At 36.9% G+C, this 22,144-nt stretch overlaps 1 protein-coding gene across 1 annotated transcript; it reads left to right on the forward strand.

Annotated features, from left to right (window-relative positions):
• Nucleotides 1-16,615: 16,615 nt before the first annotated feature.
• On the forward strand, nucleotides 16,616-17,338 carry LOC145126345 (uncharacterized). Its single transcript, XM_079061729.1, has 3 exons — nucleotides 16,616-17,019; nucleotides 17,104-17,172; nucleotides 17,287-17,338. Exons 1-3 carry the CDS (start codon nucleotides 16,616-16,618, stop codon nucleotides 17,336-17,338), a joined length of 525 nt encoding a protein of 174 aa, XP_078917855.1.
• The last annotated feature ends 4,806 nt before the right edge of the window (nucleotides 17,339-22,144 follow it).

Raw genomic sequence — 22,144 nt, forward strand, 5'->3', positions numbered from 1 at the left:
AAGACGACAATGCCACAAGCATGCTTTATCCATACTATTGGAAGAATCCATACACAACACATCATTTCCTAAGTTGTCTACAACCATCACAGTTTCATATATTCCATTACAAGGCAATGCTTCAAAATATAAAACATTATTAAAATAAGCATAAATAGAACCCTTTTCATTATCAAATGAATATCTAAAACCTTGTCTATATAAACCATGAAATGAAATGATGTTTCTAGCCATATCTGGCGAATAGCAACAATTATTCAAATCTAAACCTAATCCATTACTAAGCACTAAGGAATAAACTCCAATCTTGGTCACAGGCGACGATCTTTTGTTTCCCATGATCAGATTCATCCTTCCATGCTCCACATCCTTATTTCTTCTTAGTCCCTACAAATCAGAACATATGTGAAAACCACATCATGTATCAAGAACCCAAGAAGTAGCATGTGATAAACCATTAGATTTAATTGTGTAAATACCTGCAAAAGATGGCTTGATCTTCCCATCCTTGATGGCCTGCAGATATTCTGGGCAGCTTCTCTTCCAATGCCCTATCTTGTGGCAGTAGTGGCACTCTGTCTCCTTAGGGTTAGAGTTGGGTTTAGCAGAACCAACTTTGGTCCCACTTGAAGATGTGCCATCTTGGGACTTTCTCTTATGGTGGCCCCTTGAGGGAGCCTTCCTCTTCTTACCCTTCCCTTGCCCTATTGCCAAGACAGGGGCAGCAGCAGGAGTTGGAGTTGATGCAACAGATTTATCCTTGAGGTTGCTCTCAGCAGTCCTCAACAAGCCCTGAAGCTTGCTCAAAGAGACCTCTTCCTTATTCATGTGGTAGGTCATGCGGAACTGGCTATAGCAGGAAGGCAAATAATGAAGGATGATATCAATTTCCAGCTCTTCATCGAAGTTCACATTTAACTTCAGCAGGCGATCGACATATCTCTGCATCTTTTGCAGATGAGCGGTAAGGGACTCTCCATTACCCATTTTGGCAGTGATCATCGAAGTGATGATCTCATACCTTTCTTGCCTAGCGCTCTGGTGGTAGCGTTCCAGCAGATCTTGATGCATCTCATAGGGGTACTTGTCCTCGTAGGACTTCCGGAGTTCTGCAGTCATAGTCGCTAGCATGATGCAATGGACTTTCGTGGCATCACGCTCGTGGGCCTCATAGGCCGCGATCTCTTCAGCGGCAGCAGTGTCGATGTCAATCTCCTTTAGCTTCTCATCGAGGACATATTCTTTGTCCTCGTAGCGAGTGACCATGCGAATGTTGCGGATCCAATTACTGAAATTGGTCCCATCAAAGATCACTTTCCCACACAAGTTCATGAGTGAGAACGAACCAGAGGAGTTTGAACCAGAAGCGTTGTTGTTTGCGTTCGACATCTGAAAAAGGAAAAAGAACAAAGTTGATTAGAAACGAATTTCCTCAATTAATCACCCAAATGAGAAATTAGGGCTAGGAACCAACAACATTATTCACAAATTAGAAAAGGGATGCCGTAATCTAACAAGTAAATAATTTGAAGGCAAGTGAATGTCGATTCACTAATTCTCCACCATGAAAAACGAAAAAGAGATTAGGTTTTAAATGTATTGAAAAACTCCTAGATCTTTTGAGATTCATTGAACTTTTTAATGGCATGTTTAAATCTCGATATGCCCCTCTACTTTGTGACTGGGATGCCGAGGATCACAAAGCGGGTGTGAATAACGATGCAAATGTACATGGTGCCCTCATTGTTACAGTCACCTATTCGATGTGTCGGTTAACCACACACGCTCCATCGAACTATTACACACAATGAGTCACCCTTTGCCACCTTTGCTTAGAACCCAATTAATGTGCCGGTTAACCACACACGCTCCATTAATGTCTTAGCAAGGGTACAAAGTGTAATTTCAGGGAATTGCATCAAATTCACTTTTGCCTAAAGTAACTAAGATTGGGAATTTTGTAAAAACATTTAGTTACTTTATATAGATTCATTATACTTTTAAATGAGGAAAGTTTGCCCTATCCTACCCGTTCGGCTAACGACCCTCCACCAATTAAGGAAGCGGTGGGTGAGAATGGACACCCATTAAACGACCATTTTATAGGCCATAACCTTATACCCCCCTTATAGATCGGCTTCGTGAATGAGGCCTACTAACGGTAAGACTAGCATTTAAGTTATACATACACACACACACACACATATATATATATATATATATATATATATATATATATATATATATATATACATATATATATATATATATATATATATATATATATATTAATCTTATAATATTATAAGTATAAGGTTGAATTTTAAAACTTGTAAAATTCTAAGGTTTGAAATTTAAATAGTTCAAATTAAAACTTTTAATCACAAAACTTAAATTTCAAAACTTGAGGACAAGTTTTGAACTTTTCAAAACACAAAGGATCAAATAGCAAATAATATAAATTAACCAATTAATTTAATGATTATCTAAATTTGACCTAGTCAATATTACTTGCAAGATAATTCATCAATTAATTCAAATAATCAATTATTATCAAATAAGGAAATTATTATTTAAACAATTGGTAATTATCTTTTGTTTTGATGAGGATATTGTCAAATAGGTGATAAAATTCGGATTTTATTAAACCAAAACGATTTAGGCAAGAATCCTTATGCAAAACAGCAAGAAATCCCGAAAATCACTCTGACAGACGCTCCGACTCGCCGAGTCCCTTTATGGACTCGTCGAGTCCACAATGGGACTCGCCGAGTCTGTCAGTCAGGGGGCAGAAAAAAACGATTTTTCAAAACTTGAACAAATAAACAAGGCATCAATTCAATAGAAATCAATCAAAGCTCTGATACCACTGATGGGTTTGAGCCATAAGAACTTTCCTATGTGCACATGCAAACCCTAATGCTTGGATCTAGGTTTCTCTAATTGAACATGCAATTTATCCAAGTCTTGCAAACCCTAGATCTAGTGTATACAATTCGAATTTGACATAAGAAACTCAGATCTAGATGATTACCTCTTGTAGCTTGCTTGATTCTTCTTGTCTTGGAGCTTAGAGTCACAATTGTCACTCCTCTAATGGCTTACAATCACCAACTAGCAAAAGGATGATTTGGAGAGAGGAGAGAGGTATAGAAATCGGCCCTAGGGTTCCAAGGAAGCAAGTGTAGCCGATTTCTACAACCCAGGGGATCTATTTATATTATGAGCTTCTAGGGTTTTAGCCAAAACCCTAATGGACAACTTAATCACCAAGCAGCCCATGGAACCTTCTGGAGTAAGGCCTTGGACGAAATCTTGATGGGATCCTTCCCATAATTTCGTCCACCCCTTATCCATGAGGGTTTCCTAGCCCAAAATACAACTATCACACATTTGACAGTTTAAGCCCCTTTATTCAATTTATCTCTTTTAGTCACCATATTAATTCCTAATTAATCTATGACTAATACTAATTAAATAATATGATTATTCCTTTAATATATTATTCTCATAATATATTAATAAATCATAATATATTCTCTCTTCATAAATCACCATGTCAAGTTGCTATGGTGAAGGCAACCCAAAATGACCATGCACAACCGGGTCAAGTACTTACCAAATATAGTTACAGGCTTAGACACTAATCCAACAGCTGGAGCATGTGGTGTGGTGGTAGCTTGTGTTGCAGCATAGACAGACACCGTTTTTTGCTTCTTAGACGATTCCGAGTTTTGCTTCCCCTTTCTCTTGTTGTTTCTCCCTTTCTTGACCTTATACTCATCCGGACATCCGCAGATTTCGAAGAGAGATTCTACCTTCTCGATCCATCGCTTAAGGGCTATTACGCCTCCTGTCCCATTAAAGGTCCGAGGTTTGGCGTTGGTGAAGTCCTTGTAGGTGCATGATCGTGCGTCTCCGTGGTTTGTCCCTTGATTGGTGCTTTCGGCTCCCTGCCCGTTGCCTTCTCCGTTGTTTCCATTGTGAATCTGCGCAAGTGCTGCAGTGACCGCAGCGGACACTGCTGCCTGGAATGCAACCGAGTTTATCTCAGGTGGGGTCGGTGTTGCGTTGTTTCCACGGTTGGGTCTTTGAGGCATCTTTCTGTCATGGAATGGAAAGATGTTGAGTGCCTATTGTTTTGCGTGTTTGTGATCCTATAGACTAGGGGTATAGCGTGTGTATTTAAGTAATTTCATGCATTAACATAAAACAAGGAAAATAAAACACATAGCAGATGACAACGTCATGATAAAACATAAAGCATTTTCATTAATACTAATAGTTTTGATACATGAAAATTTTCCAGAAGGCATACAGTACATGAGGAAAGTATAAAATTCGGCAACATAACGACTTTATGAGTAGTGTGGTCACTTAAACATAAAGTCGATAGTACATAGCATAGTACGCCTAACAGAAACCTAATACTAACGATAGATACTGCTGGTCCTAGTCATGGTGGGATGTGCCAGGAGGTGGTGTTGAGGAAGTGGATGCTCCCTGAAGGCGAGCCACCTGTCGCTCCGCGTCTCGAAGTCGACTCCCGGATAACCTCTCGTGTTTCCTGCTCCGCCCGCTCAACCCTAGTCCGCATCTGGTGCATCTGATCAGCGGTGCTCTGAGCTAGATCGCCAGTGTCTCTCAATCGTCTCACCATGACTGGAAGTGCTCGGTCAACCGGTCCTCCATCCCTCAAGTCATAGAACTCTCGAGCCATACCAAACGGGGGTCACTCTCCCTATTGTCTGCTCCATCTCCAAATGTCGATACCTCAGGGAGGTGTAGGGACGTTAGGGCCCATTCGGTGAGCTGGCACCCTCACTGGGTATGGTGGGTTGATGACTACGGACTCAGTGTCCGAATCATCATCGTTGTCGTCACCAGACTCTTCCTCACCATCGTCTGCCACGGGTTCCACAGGTCCTTCTTCAATTTCTTCTTCTTTAGGGTCCTCTTCAGGTTCCTCGTCAGATTCCTCTAGCCATCCGTTATTTCCCTGATTGGGAAAGTAGGGATCTCCAGGGTGGTGGAAACCAGTCATACTGACTGCACGAGAGTGCGTAAATAAATCACGCTTTGATTATCCCTGTAGTATATTTGTAGTTATTTAGGTTTGATTTCCCTAGAGTTTTTGGAGAGTAAGGTAGGCTTTTGGATTCATTTCCCGCTATGATTACTCCCGAACACATGTTGGTCGTATTCTGAATAAATATAGTTGATCAGGCTATATTTATCCCTAATATGACTACATAACTGCCCAGGTTTAATCATAGTGTTCAATTTCCTCCAGAAGCTTTTATTACATGTTGTTAGATTATCCTAGTATGCGCACATAAGTGTGAAATTTTTGTTTTGTTCAGAGTTATTTAGTCCCATTGTGTTTATAGTTGCGTATCATGTATGGTTAGATATGCTAGTTCACTATAAACATTGCTCTGATACCAACTTGTCACACCCCCGAACCAGACGGCGGAAACGTCCGGGGGCTCGTGTGACTAACAATTGAATAATCATCACAATGAATATACATGAATCATAACACGATAATCACCAACATTACATAATACAACTAGCATTGTTTACATCAAGTACATTGTTAAAATACATAAGTTCAAATTGTTAAAGGTACGATAAGTGCTGTTACATAAAACAAAACCATACACACTTGCACATCTTCCAGCTTAACGAATACCTGAGAATACAAGTTATTTTGAAAACGGTCAACAAATATAATGTTGGTGAGTTCATAATTATGTTTGAGTAAAAGTCTTTGTATCTTTCATAAAAACCCAGAAAATCCGATATTTTCTGTAAAATGTCTGAAAATGTTGTGAAAATCAAGTATAAATGTATGTGTGAATTTCATAGTTATAACTATAAGAGTGTAGTTTAGATTCATTGTATTGTGAGTAAATGATAAATGTATATGAATAATTTCCCCAGAAAATCCGATATTTTTTGTTTTATATCAATGTCTAGATTCTTGTATTATTAAATAAGTCGTTTTGCATTGACACAATCGAAGAGTTTATCTTCGATAGGTTACTTTTGGTATTGAATCCCTATATGAGCCGTTATAACCATGCATGATAATGACTAGGTCGCCCGTCTTGGTATTTTTCCAAATGCCGGTCTTGCTAAGGATGTTGTCGCCCTAGACTGGCCTAGTATAGCTGTAGCGAACAACTAAGGCGTGGGGGGTCACCTCGTATAAATCTATACACAAACTCCCGCTTTCCTACCAGGAAACTCTGATTATAACTACAGGCTACGATTGTACACTCAGTGGTGCCAACCGACAAGTCTCACTAGATTCTCAACCTCTTTTTGTACTATGTTTAATGTTTACGTATATATGATATGTTTTTGTATTCGAAAGGTACATGAATAAGTTTACGAAGTTTAATGATTACGCAAAGGTATCGTTACAGCTTACTAACATATGAAATTTCCATTCCAAGCCCTATTAGTATGAAATTAGACCACAAAGGCCCAATAACATGTAAAAGGGTAATTTAGGCCCAATAGGCATGTAAATGGGCCACAAAAGCCCAATAAACATGTAATCCATAACTCAGGCCCAAATTAACATGTAAGTGGGTCGCAAGACCCAATAAACATGACATGGAAAACATTGGGCTCAATATACACTTAATTGGGCCCTTAGGGCCCAATGGGCAAGTAATGTGAATATTAGGCCCAATAAATAGTTATCGACGTAATTCGTTTGTTTATTTTATTCCGTTGTTTGTTTTAGCTTGAGGTTTACTAGATTGATGGTAAGAAGCTTTCATTTTGTAAAAATGACATTTTTGGCCAATAATCCTCTAACTTTTAATTAAGGCCCAAAGTTTTGTAAAAATGACACTTTAGTCCATAATTTATAAAAATTTGTAATTTTGTCCCAAATGTTTGGAATTTCACGGATTTAGCCCAAAAAGTTATATTTTCACATTTAGAACCCTGTTTTGCAGAAAAGTACATTTTCAGCCCCTTATTTGTAAAAATTTACACTTTCGGCCTAATTTTGGAAAATTTTACATTTTTGGTCTAATTTGAAAATAAATGTTATTTTCACCACTAAATTTGGCTTATTTACATTTATGACTCAAACTTTGGCCAAATAACATTTTTAAACCCCAAAACTTCATTTTTTCGCAAATTGGGCCCAAAGGCCGTGAGGCCCAAAAGTTTTGGCCCAATAAGCTTAAATTTGCATTTTTGGCCCTTTTTAAAGTATGTTTAACATAAAAATACCTTTTTATATATGTAGGACCTGTTTGGCCCTTATAAAAACATAAATGCCACTTCTTGCCCTTATCTTTTGTTTTCTTGACAATTTTGACCTTTAACAAGGTTTTTGTTGAAATCTTTTGTATCTTAAACATGTAATCACTTTTGGCTTGATAATATGATGTATATATTGTCATTGTTCATAGATCTTTGTAAATAATAATTAGAATTTCGAGATTTGTTAAGATCCAACACATTTTTTACTAAATAAACTAAGTATTCACACAAAACATGCATATAACACATAGATCTACACATTTTACTTGCATTCTCCCCCAAAAATCATATGAAAACTGAAAACAAGGGGGTATGAACTCACCTTTGCTTGATGTTTCGGTTTTTGAAGAAGAAATGAAGAAGATTTTTGATCCTAGCAAGCTTTCTTGAGTGAATTTCGAACTTAAGAAGTTCTAGGAAGCAAAATCACAAAATAGATGTTGATATGGAGTGATTTAGCTAAAGAATGAATCAATTCAACTTGAGTGCACAAGATCTTACCAAGGATTGATGATATTAGTGAAGAACCTTCTTGGAACACATGCAAAAATCTCGAAAATCTTGATGGAAGGAGGAGTATTCTTGAGATATTTGAGAGTGTTTTGAAAAGGTGTGTGTGTGTGTTGTGGCTCTCGGCCGAGAGTAGAAGAAGAGAGGGGAGAGAGAGAGGTGAGGTGACTAGCATGGATATATGGTGGTCCTTGCATGGATACATGATGTATAAAATGGAGGTGACATCTCCAAGTCAACCCCCCCCCCCATTACACTTTTTTTCTCTTTTTTTTGTTCTACACATGGGCCGAGATTTTGGGCCAAGAAGAAAGGGTGGAGTAGTTTGGGCCCATTAACTTTAGTTAGGATGTTTGGGTTCTAAACATAACTTTTTCGGCCCATTGGGCCTTTGGAAGCATTCACGGCCCAAATAGAATAAAAGAATGGGCTTATTGCTCTCTAAGGTTAATTGGATTAGTTATGGCCCAATAAGGCCCATTAGGGTTAGAATGAATCATTCTAGACCCAAATGGTCCAAAACGTTTTAGATTTATGAATTGGGTCCAATTAGGGCTTCTAAGTCCAATAAAGTTGAATTGGGTGCTTATTGGTCCATTAGGCCCAATAAGGAAATCCTAGTCCAATATGGACTTAAACCATGGATCTTAGGGCTTCAGACTCTTTGATGAACATGAATGGTGAATCTAAATGAGCATTGAGTGAGATTTACTTAGAGTATTTGTTTTACAATAGTTGAATGGTTACGCAGGAATAGAATTTCCTAGCTAAAATGACAGTTGTGACAGAAAATCAACACGTGTTCATACCATTTGCGTTTGATACGTTTGGTTTCCTTGCGCCGGATGCAGTGAAGCTTCTTAATAGAATACAACGGATCATACATATCAATGTTATATCCCCTAGATCTATGGATGTAGTCTTCAAAAGAATTGGTTTTACCATACAAAAAGGCTTAGCGACGCAACTTGTTGTCCGTTTGCATTCTCATTCGTTGTACGATGATAACTAAGTTTTATTAATCCGAGAAAAAATAAAATTGTTTTTTTATCAAGCTAAAAAAAATTAAAACAAAATAAATTATATTCAGTCTTTCACGATATGTTATCTTGAAGTGTCAGTGTAGTCATATAAGATGTAGAGGCGAGTTAATATAGTTTTACTTGTATATGAACATGAAATAAATGACTGAAGGTTAATTAACATTCGGCTAATCAGTTGTTGTTTTTTACTACAATATATAAACAGTTATAAATTTATAATGGTTAATAATTAAATAATGTGTTATCAAAATCTTTTTTAGTAACTAATCCATCAATTTATAGACAAAATGTTAATTTATAGATATAAACAATAAAAATATATATATTAATTAAATAGTTTATTCGTTTTTTTCGGTTTAACCAAAATAATAAACATTTAACCAAAACAAAACCAAATAAGCTATCCTTATTCGGTTAACCAAACCGAATTAACCAAATAACCCGAACCAAATAAACCAAACATCATTTGGTTCGATTCGGTTAGTCGGTTTCTGTTTTTTATCACACCGCCATATGCACCCCATAATACTATAAGTTTGAGAAAGGAGGGGCCGAAACTAAAGCTACAAAATAAACTATTTATACTTTTATAGTAGGGGTGAGCATAATAACCGAAAAACCGAACCAAAACCAAATTAACCGATATAACCGAGCCATAATAACCGAACCATTTTAAAAACCGTTGGTTCGGTTTCTAATTTTTGTTAACCGATAAGTAACGGTTCGATTATGGTTTTATAGGTTAACCGAACCATTATTAACCGAACCGTTAACTTTATATTTTAATATATAAAAATTATAGATTATATATAAAATAATATAGTCAAACTTATTTAAGACCCATTAAAATTTCAAAATATAATTCATTAATCCTCACTTATTAAGAGACGAACGAGCAATCAAATCATTAAAGACTGATCACGCAGACACACACAATCTTCCAATCATGCATTGAGTTAGATTATTGATTAATGTTGTAATTCCTAATCGGCTAATTCTACAATTTGTAAACATTATTCACCATTAGTTTAATCTTCACACTCATACTCCTAATCGGAGGCTTCTCACACCGTTAATCATAATCGAAGATTATTTTGACTTTATAGTCCTGTTCGAAAGATTTTTTGTCTTTATAATCAAGACTTCTTGGTAAGTTAAGTTTTTGTTTTTTCTTGACTTTGTGATATATTAAGAATGTATTTTTTTTTTGAATTTTTTGATTTTTTTTATTTACTGTTTTTGACTTAATCACATTGAATGTATATGAGTGACTGAATTTTTTTTTATCCAGATGACACATAATATGAATGTTTGCCTATTTTATTTTATAGTTTTTTATTTAATCGCATTGAACATGTATGAATGTTTGGCTTTATTTTAATGTTAATATCAATTATCAATATATGAAATTATTAATGTCAATTTTGTTTAATGTTTTATATTTTTATTGAATGTTTTTTATTTTGAATTTGATTATGTGTTATCTCACACTGAGTATCGAAGGTATACATTTTATTCTATTACTATAAGCTAGGTTACAAACATTGGCGCTGATGACTTTTTTGTATTTTCTTTTCAACTTTTATGAAAATATACTTTCACCATTTATATTATTTTGAACATTATGGTTAACCAATATTAACCATTAACCAAAATCGTTAACCGCCAATAACCATTAACCATAATCAATATTAACCATACCAATGGCTACTAAAATGCATTAACCAATCATAATGATTATGGTTCAGTTTTGACCAATAACCGAACCAAACCGTTCCATACACACCATTATTTTATAGTTTCTCACTTTTTTTGTTTAGTAATCCCTTTTCTAACGATTACCCGCTAGATTATGAATTTAAATTAACAACTAGGTTTATGACCCTTAATTGATTTTTTTAGTATTTCTCTTTAGAAGCAAACATTTATACTAATCTAATTAAAACAAGTTAATTATGTGTCTCTTCGAATGCGACAATTAAATAATAAAACAAAGTGTAGGAAGAAAATTAAATGAATAAAAAAATAAACGGTTTATATTTGTTAAAAGACATCACTATCTCATATTATTAAAAAAAATAGTAATAAATACATAACCATTTATATGTTATGCCATAGACATCTATGTAAAAAAGTAATGGCTAGAATGTACTATGAAGTGCACAAAAATAGCCATTCAATAGAAAAAGCAATCTATAGACCTGCAATGCATTGTATGTATTCTTCCTTATAACATCATCCCATATTGCCATAAAATAAACCCAAAAGCTTCTAACAAGAAAAGGAATAAGATGCAAACTAAATGGAAAAGAACAAGTCTTTTGACTTACAAATGACTAAGGATGCAAAGGTGAATGGTGTGGAAAGGAGCAAGAAGTTCAAGCGGTCAAAGAGGTTAAGAGCTCAAGTGGTGACATGGTTCGACAATTTGGAAGAGGCTGAGAACTTAGATGACAGTGAGAAGAAACAGACAATGGAGGATGAGAATTCGTCGAGGTTAAGAGGTTCAAGTTTTTTGTTATAATTTTGAGATTTTTTAGTTTTTTTTGTTTGATGGCTTTTAAATAGTTCAAAAATTGAAGTGAAATTCTAGTTTTTATTTTTGTGATGTCATGATTCTTTTCAAGTTATTCAAAACTATCAATTTTTTCTTTCGGTGCTTAAAATTAAGTGAAATATATAAATAGGTATTTGTTGGCTGAAAAAACTGTGTGTGTGTGTGTGGGGGAGGGGGGGGGGGGGGGGGGTGGGTCATGGACCCCAAAATGTTCTGCCACTGGAGAAAAGACTCGTTTTTTACAATGATACAAAACAAACAATATTTGAATTGCATCGTACACCTTTTTTATGACATTTATTGATTGGAACTCTAAAATTTTAAGCTTGAGATCTCTTCTATAAGGTGTCAAAGGCTTACAGCGCGAGCCACCAATATAATGGTTCATTTATATAAATAATATTTTAATGCAAGTGGCGTAAATAGAAATTTACCTGTTTTATTTAGCCATTTTACATATATAATCAGGATTTTCATCAAACACTAAAAACAATTGACCGACTTATTGAGTTTGGATACCATAAAAGTAATCCAAACATTTTTATTTTAAATTTGTTTTGGCAACACATAAGCTTATAAAAAGTTTTACATGAAAAAAAACACAAGTTGTTTGAAATAAGCAATCACAAACACTCTGTAACACCAAGTTTTTGGTATGTTCATTTAAGAAATTAATATTTAAAGTTTGGAATTGTTTGTGGCCACGGCATGGGGAATGAGTTCCCCCAGCGTGGCCATGGTCTGAGGATGCGCGCATCTTTAATGGGTGCCACGGCGTGGCAACATTGTGGCCACAACGTGACAGTTATTTTAATGACAACCCTAATTCTGGGGTTTGCGCCCCTATTTAAGGGATGTGATAGCTAGGGTTTGCACACCCTTAACCTCCATCACCCCCTTCCTCCCTCACTGAAACCCTAACTACATTTTTGAAGTCTTTGAGTTTTTTGGGTGATTTCTAGCCAAGAAGAAGAAGAGAAGGAGTCTTAGTGCAACATCTTAGCTTACAAGCCTCACTATCCTCCTTGCGCACGTTTTCTGGACTTTTATAAGTCCTCAGGTTCCAAGCTTTATGACTCCATGTGCTTAGATCTAGGTTTTCTTGTGTTACCCTTCATGTTTAGGCTAGTTGGAAGGTTGGGGTTCCATAAAGTTGCAAACTTTATGGATCCCCAAAGTCCCTTTATGGTTTAGAGTGATGGATCTGAAGTTTGATAGAGTTTTGAACTCTTGCATGAGATATTGGCCCCATTTTACACCTTTTGACCTAGCTTGAGCTCAAGACATGCATTAGAGATGCATGCTTATAAAGCTACGTTTTTAATGATCTTTTGGGGGTTTGGAAGCATTCTGTAAAGTTTGAATGAAGGGGAAAAAAGATTAAGATCTTAATGGATTTGGCTGGTCTGGAAGGTTCCTACAGCATAGGGATTAGTCTCCACGTCGTGGCGTTGCGCAAATTCTCAACCATTTTGTCTTATTATCCCCACGACGTGGCATATGCTTGTCCACGTCGTGGCGATCGGCTGTTGAATTTTTGTCTGTTGACCATTGACTTTGACCAAGTTTGACTTTAGGTCTAATTGAGCATGTTGAGTTGTAGAATTAGACTTTGGTCCTGTTTGTTGTACAAGTGACATGTAGAGCTGGTTATCGAATCGGGATCATTACTGTTATCTTCTAGACCGAGAGGTGAGTTTCTTACTATACTCGTGGGTCGAAGGCACTAATGCCAACCCACTAGATTATGTTATGTATCTTTGGGGATAGGATGATTTTATGCTATAGTGGTCTGTTAAATTGGTAGATCTGTAATATTACATGTATTTATAGTTATTGTTTATCTGTTTGCATATGTCAACATTATGTGGTAAGGTTGAGGCGGTCCTGATTTGTGATGAAAGCCAAGATACCCGGGCGGTCCAGTTGATACTGTAGGCCTAAGGGAGCAATCCAACTTATATTGTAGAATCGGGAACGGTCCAGCTCATTGATGAAGGCTCAGGTGGCGGTCCAGCCTTGTGTGCATGGGTATTGATGTGTGGGGTATTTTGGGATAACTCACTAAGATTTGGCTTATATTTGTTGGTTTCAATGTTTCAGGTACATCAGATGATAGGGGCAAGGCAAATGCGTGATCGTACACAGCCTCCAGTTGATTTGTGTTTTGAGAGATTTTGATACTTTGATTGTATGGATTTGACTTGAAATCAATGGTTTATATCTTATAGTTGTGTGGAAATGTTTTATAAAAATGAAAATTTTTTATCATGATGTTTGGGATGTTACACACTCCCCAAGACTACAAGGAGCGGCCTCGACACAATGCTCGGTAATGTTGAGCTGGCTCGGCATGCCGAGCACAAGCTCCCCATTTGACAGAAAGTTGTCATGGTACTTTCATCTTTATTCTTTTTTGACCGTTTTTGATACCCTAAATTCAAAAATTTACCTACCTTTTCTTCTATTTAAATACACACAACTACTATCAATCCTTACTATTTTCAAATATTCCTTTCTCAAACCTTCAACACTATTTTTACCTATCTCAGTTACATCAATTGGCGGATTTAGTATAGCCCCTCAAAAAATTTCTATTAGTGTAAATTTTTTCAGAAAAATCCGTTTTATGTTGCGGTTATACTTCGGAAAAAAAACTAGGCTGCCCTAAAAAAAATTCAGGCTATTTCTAAATGGTCCAAAATACAAACTAGCCCAAATGGTCCAAAAATTTTAAGCACACACCAACTAATTTACTGAAAAAAAAGAGTTATAAGCCCAATTAGTTTAATGAAAAAATCGGACGTCTTCCACTCTTCTGTGATCGTCGACTTCTTTGTGTGTCGACTCGTCTTTTGCCTTCTGTGATCGACGTCTTCTCCCTTGCGCTAGTAGACCTGCCGCCTACCGGTGGCTTATTCCGGCGACCTCCTCCGGTGGTGAGTGATCAACCTCATAAAAGCCCACAACGAAACAAGTAAGAATAAAAAAAATACTCAATCCTATTATCTATTATTAGGTTAATTCAAATTCCAATTTTTTTTTGTCATTATGTTAAAAAATTAGAAATTACCAATTACGCTTGTTATATTAGGGACTTAGGGTTAATAATTATTGATTATTTGCTTTTGAAACTTGAAATCAAGTTATAGTTGATATATTGTGATTGTAGGTTGCTATTTGTTGTTGAAACTTGAAATCAAGTTTATAGTTAATATATTTTGACTGTAGGTTGGTTTTAACAAAATTTTCAAAAGACAATTAGATATTGGAGACAGCAATGCTGAATAAACTTCCAAAAAAATAGGCTAATGAAAGTACCCAAGTTCAATAAACTAATCAACCTACGCCAAAACCACAAGAACCACAATCTAATGAACGTACTCCAAAACCGCAAGAACCATAATTTGATGAACCTACTCAAAAACCAAAAATGACACAATCTTTTGATTTGAATGATCTTCCTTCGGACCCGAGGGATAGGCCAAAAATTACATCTTATAATCATAATCAAATGGATGAAATAAGGAGGGCATATTTGATTAAAGGACCTTGTCAACAAAAGGGGTATAATTTTGAATTAACCTTATTTAGTAATAAGGAAAGACATTTTGTTGTGGAATGGTTTACTGATTTTCCATGGTTAGAGTATAGCATAAAAGAGAAGAATGCATATTGTTTTTGTTGCTACTTGTTTGGATACATGGTAGGGGAACAAGGTGGACGAGATGCATTTATAACCGAAGGCTTTGACAATTTCATTTCTAAAACATATGGGTAATATTCAAAGTTATCACCATAAGGCCCAAGAAAAGTGTGATTTGCTACAGAGAAAAAATCAATCTATTGGTGAAGTCTTGCATAAGCGTACGAAACTTGAGCAAAGTAATTATGAAATTTCGATTACGTGCTACAATCCGTAGTTGTAGATTTTTATTGAAAAATGCATTACCATTTCATGGACATGATGAGATGGAAAGGTATAATAATAAAAGACTTTTCATTGAAGTCTTATCTTTGATTAAAGAAGATAATGAGAAGATCTTTAAAAGTTACTTTTGAAAATGCTCGAAAAAAAAAGAAAAGTTGACTTCTCCGACGATTCAAAAAGATATTGTCAATTGCTTTTCAAAAGAGATAACCTAAGTCTATTTGTGATGAAATTGATAAAGATGTGTTCGGTATATTAGTTGATGAGTCTAGTGATGTTTCCAAAAAAGAACAAATGACTATTGTTTTGAGATATGTTGATAGACTTGAGATTGTAAATGAAAGATTTATTGGAGTTGTTTATGTGTTGGATACATATTCTTTGAATCTTAAAGTCGTCATAGATACCATATTTTCTAACAACAACTTGAGTATGGCTCAAGTGAGAAATCATAAAATATTTATTTCCTTTAATACGATATTAATTTTATTTTTATGTCTTATATTTTTTTATTTCTTTTTTCAAATATATAGGTGAGGGGGCAATGTTATGATGGAGCAAGTAATATGAGTGGTGCATTCAATGGTTTGAAAATCTTTGATTTTAAATGAAAATAGTTATGCACTTTATATACATTGTTTTGCACACCAACTTCAATTAATGGTTGTGGCGTTTGCAAAAAAATATGATGATGTTGAATAATTCTTTGAACAACTAGATTTGGTGGTTACTGCTGTTTGTGGGTCTTTTAAGAGAAAAGATATGATACGAGAGATGCAAAAAGAAAGAGTGGTAGCCAAAATTGGTATTGGTGAAACTGAAACAGAAAGAGGGTTGAATCAAGAGATTTCTCTTGTTCGAGTTTGATATACTAGATGGGGTTCACATTTTAGAATAATTGTAAGTTTGTTGAATTTATTTGCAGAAGTTGTTACGGTCATTAAATATGTCAAAAAGGAAGGGTCTACTTTATCTAACTGTAATCAAGCAAAGGGTATTTTATCATATTTCAGGACACTTGATTTCGTGTTTCTTTTACACTTGTTGTTGGAAATTCCAGGCCTCACGGATACCTTGTCAAAACACCTGAAAAAAAAAAGATCAAGATGTTTTGGAAGCGGCTTCGTTAGTAAAAGGGACAAATAAAACATTGCTAGTTTTTAGAAAAGATGGGTTTCCACAAATTTGGAAGAAGGTATGTGCTTTTTGTGAAAAGCAAAGTATTGAAGTTATGGACATGTCGGAATATATTATGTTACCCCACAAAAGCATAGGACCAATATGACTAATCAACATCATTTTGAAGTTGTGATTTTTAACACGGTTTTGGATATGCAAATTCAAGAATTTGGGGATAGATTTAGTGAAGTTGGCACGGAGTTTATGGAGAACATGGAAACTTTGAGTCCTTGTGACTCATTTTCTAGTTTTTATAAAAAAAAGTTGTTGAAGCTAAGTGAGATATACAAAAATGATTTTGACGATTCAGAAAGGGTGCAACTTAATGGACAATTTGATATATATTATCACTCTTTGCTCCATGATGAGGGATTTTTCAACTTGAAGGGAATTGCATACTTCTCTCGTTTGTTGGTGGAAACCGGGAAGCACCTCTCTTTTCCTTTGGTTTATAGATTATTAAAACTAACTTTGGTTTTGCCTGTCGCAACCGCAACCGTTGAACGGTGTTTTTCTGCAATGAAGTTATTGAAGACCGATTTGTGTAATAGAATATGTGACAATTTTATAAATGATACTTTGATTTGTAGTGTAGAAAATGAAGCACTAGAAAATGTTAAGACTGATAATGTATTTACTTGCTTTTATAAAATGAAAGAGTGAGAATGTGAACTTTAAAACGTAACTTTGTTATGAAAGTCGAACTTTATGTCTAATGAAATTGCGATTTTTAACTTTTTCCTATTGTATATTTGTAACATCTGGTTTTGAAGAACTTCCATTGTTGATTCTGATATTGAGGTGTATTGTGCTTTTGGTGCTTAAGTTCAAGAAAGTATGCAAAAGGAGCCCTAGTGGACTTGCTGTAATATTGGGTCTTCGGAGTACGCCATGCGTATGTGGTGTATGCTCTCGTACGTTGGGTGTACGTCGGTGTACGCTGGGCGTACTTTCTAAATGAGGAAACCCTAATTTTTAGGGTTTGAATGGTATTTAAGCACTCTTATGGCCTCATTTCACCCACCTTATTCGCCTCCATCACTCCCATACGATTGTGCAACCTTAGAACCACCCTGAGGAGCCTTTTCAAGCTTAGAAGTATGTTTTTGGTGCCTTAGAAGAAGAAGGAAGGAAGCCAAGCTCATCTTGAAGGAGTGGAACACTTGGATCTGGGATTTCTACTTCATTTGCAACCATTAAAAGGTAAAAAGCTTGGAACTTGATCCCTCTATCTCATAGATCTAGTTTTGGTTGTTTTATGAAGCTTTTTGGGTCCCAAAATGTTAAATCTTGAATATGACATGTTCTTGACCGTTGAGTTGTCCTTTTAGACCCTAGGAGGGGTCTTAAGTCATAAAAATGGGTTCCAAGTGGTTAGTTTTACTTCATGCGTCTTGTAAGAATGTATTAATGGAATAAGACCTTGTTTTAAGCACTTATTGGACATGATAGGTCATAAAGTTGGAGACTTTATGTCTCCTAAAATTATTTTGGTCATGGATCTGAAGTTTGGACGTATTAGCTTAACCCATTAATCTCTTAAAATGGATTTTGGGCTTGCAAGGGTACGCCCCGCGTACTCGGAGTACGCCCTGTGTACGAGGTCAACCACCCCAATGGTGGTCAACTGCGAGGACTCGAGTACACCTAGCGTACCTCCGGAGTACGCCCCACGTACGTAGTCTGGGTTGACTCGGTTGGGTTAACTCAGTTGACTTATGGACTTTGACCAAGTTTGACCTCAAGGGTATTTTGGGATTTTGGTTGTGATTGGTCACTTAGAATGGATAGGTGTCAGTTGGAGCTGAGATTCGGAGTCGGGACCTCATCAGCTTTGGATCAGAATGAGAGGTGAGTTTCCTCACTGTACTTTTGGGTCGAAGGCACCAAGGCCGACCCATTGGATTGATATCATGGTTTACCGTATGTTGCTATGTTGTAGTGATCTGTTAGATCTGTATCCTGGTATATAGGATGTTGTTATATTATAGTGATCTATTAGATCTGCATGTTATCTGTTTACTGGCTATATGTTTACTGGTTGTATATATCGACGTAGTGTGGTTGGGTTGATATTGTACTGATTTGTGTTGTCAGTCAACAAAACTGGTAATGTTTATATTGATATGTTGTATGTGTATCTGTTATGTATATGTCGACATGTTGTGTGTGTTTGGGTTGAGGCAGACCAGTGCAGGCTGAAGGCCAAGAGACCCAGGGCGTCCCGGATCGACTACAGGCCCGAGAGGCGTACCTATCAGGCCGAAGGCCCAGATAACGTTCTAGATAGTCTGTAGGCCCGATGAGGCGTTCCCATCATGTTGAAGGTTCTGTGAGCATTCTAGATAGTCTGTAGGCCCGGTGAGGCGTCCCAATCATGCTGAAGGCTCTATGAGCGTCCCAGATAGTCTGTAGGCCGGCGCGACGTTCCAGTCAGGTTGAAGGCTCTGTATGCATGCTATCTGTATTATGCTTATGTTATATGTTGGTAATTTGGGGGAACTCAATAAGCTTCGTTCTTACAGTTTTGGTTTATAGTTTCAGGTACTTCAGTGGACCGTGGCAAGGCGAAGGCGTGACCGTACACATCCTTTGTTTTACAAATGATTGGATCTTGGGAGACTCTGATTTTAAATAATGTTCGAAAACATTGGTTTTGTGACACTTCTAATAATAAAAGGGTTGTTTTGAAAATTTAAAATTTGTTGAAATTTTTGGGATGTTACAAGTTGGTATCAGAGCCTTGGTTTGAGTGAATTGGATGAACACTCGTGTGAATCCAGTCTCAAACTAAGGAAAAAGGGTTTTAAAAATTATTTTCAAATAGTTTTCAAAATAATCAAAGAGGATGAGATGTGTACGATCAGCCGGAGCCAGTAAGTTGACCCCAAGTTACCACACTGTTATTTGATATTGCGATATGTTAGAGCAGCATGCTAGTGATAGGCTAGGGATCTTCAGGAATTGCATGATAGAATTGCCTGATTATATGATGCCTGATAGCCTAGGATATTCCTTTTATGAAATTCACATCATTACTGTAGTTGCTTAGTGTATGCATCATAGTTGTACATAACTAAGATTTTATATCCTGAGAATGGTTGGTTTGGCCTTATTTCTTGTTCTTGTTTGATAAAGGGCTTAGGGTAGGATCAAGTATTCGACTGTCTATAGGATCCAATGTTATGTATGACTAGCATACACGAGTGCTGTAGGGTTGGTGGAAGTTTCATGAGTAGGGTGCAGTACATAGCGGGTCAGCGCAAGGAATGGTTAGCCACTCTTGAGAGAGTGAGGGCAGGTCGAAGGTTTATCCAAGATGTTGGGAGATGGAGATCGAGAATTTCGTATGAGGATCTGTTTGATTTTATTGTATTTTAGTGCCATTCGACTCCACTACTCGAATGATGCTTGCTTCGTGCTTTGTGGGACTCACATTGATGTGAGTTGACCATCAAATGAATACACTAAGTTACATGCTATGAAGGTTAAATAATCTTAGAGTGAAGGATTTGGCCCTATTGCGCAACTATCGTTTGAGTCTAACCGTTGTATGGTTGGGTCCTTTAGTCGAAAGATTATTTAAGTTTTGTTGTATAACATCCATAAAAATCATGCCAAATTTGAACTTTTTAAAAAATTTAAAATCATTAAGTTATTACAATTCGTTTTCAAAATAGTATCAAATCAGAGTTCCCATAAATCATAATAATAAATCGAGGAAGTGTACGGTCACCCCTTCGCCTTCCCACGATCATCCGAAGTACCTGAAACAATAATCGATAAATGTAAGCTCGAAGGCTTAGTGAGTTACCCCCAAAATACCAACGCCATACAAATATAACCATATCATATAAACATATAAGCAAACAACATGCATAATGAGCCTTCAGCCTGACTGGACCGTCTCGCAGGCCTTCAGCCTATCTGGACCGCTCTCCGAGCCTTCGGCATGTCTGGACCGCCTCGCAGGGCCTACAGCCTATCCGGACCGCTCGTCGGGCCTTCGGTCTGACTGGCATGCCCTCCTAGGCTTGTAGTCTATCCGGACCGCCCTGGGTATGTTGGCCTTCAACACAAATCAGGTTCGCCTCAACCCAAACCCCAACCAAACTTACATGTGCACATTATATCATACGCTAGCATATATAACAGTCAAACCGATCTAACAAATCATCAATCATAGCAACATCCTATAACCAGGATACAGACCTAACCTATCACTAACATAGTATCATCCTATATACCAGGATACCGACCTAACCAGGTCACTAAGCATATCACCATCCTAACTACCAGGATGTAAATCAATAAGCATATCATGTAATAAACCCGGATACAAATCCGATTAGGGCCGACATTGGTGCCTTACACCCTGTTGATATAGTGAGGAGAACTCACCTCACAACCGTCGCACTGAAGTGATAAGCTCAAACTCTCGAACCACCGACATGAACTCCACCACCTATATTTACCATAAGACCATTTCCATAAATTTCCAAATTACCAAAATACCCCAGAAGTCAACTAGTCAATCCTTGGTCAAAGTCAAGGTCAACGGTCAAGGTCAACAGTCCATGCTGACCCGACTCATTGAGTGCAGTTCAATGGCTCCTCGAGTCCTTCCAGAACTCGAGAAGTCATGAAATCCCCAGTTGACTCGTCGAGTTTTTCTGCAACTCGCCGAGTTCATGCATGTCCAAATGTCGGGAAAACCCTAGCTGACTCGCCGAGTCAGCCTACTGACTCGCCGAGTCCATGCAGAAATCCTTGCACGACAATCTTCATCGGACTCGCCGAGTTGGCCCTGCAACTCGTCGAGTCCCTTCGGTCCTTTATTCATTCAGATGCTCCTAAGCCACCTCAAAGATCCATATTGCAGATCAAGCTCCCCAAGGCATGTTTATCACATAAAGTTGCAAACTTTACGTGCATGCAAGGCTCTAAAGGCTTAGAATATCAAATCCAAGCTTATAATGGGGTTTAACTCAAAATGGGAGGTTCATACTTGCTAAAGCTGAACACTTTATAGCTATAGAGACCAAGATAAGCTCAGATCCGAAGTTGCAACTTCAGACCCTAGTCCATACTCAAAAATGTCTAATATACATGCTAGGAAAGCCCTAATCTTAAACATAAAGAGATCTAGAAAGAGGGAAGGTCAAGGTAACAACCTGTTACCTTCAAACTTGTAACACCAAAATTTTACAAACCAAAATTTTCATTTCAAACATAAAAATCATATGTCATATTTCCCAAAAATCTCAAGTATCAACATTAATACAATTTATTTATCAAAAGTTGTTTATTACATAAACCAGGACCCTCCAAAATATATCTCCAAATGCGAGTGTGTGTACAATCAAGCCGGGGCCTTCCCGCGATCATCGGAAGTACCTGAAACACATAAAACATAACACGGTAAGCGCGAAGCTTAGTGAGTTCCCCAAAATATCAGACACAGCTCATAAGCCACTCTAGGCTATAACTCAATAAGACCCTCCGGTCAATGTGTCTCAGTGGAACCCTCCGGTTCCAACTCAGTAAACTCATAGCAACAATATTCAGCAATAATCACAAGGCATAATGCAGAATATAACAATGCACATATAAACACATAAAACAGATCAA

This window comes from Lactuca virosa, chromosome 7 (genome assembly GCF_052849685.1).
Source record: "Lactuca virosa cultivar CGN04683 chromosome 7, Lactuca_virosa_CGN04683_v6, whole genome shotgun sequence".
Taxonomy (NCBI): Eukaryota; Viridiplantae; Streptophyta; class Magnoliopsida; order Asterales; family Asteraceae; genus Lactuca; species Lactuca virosa.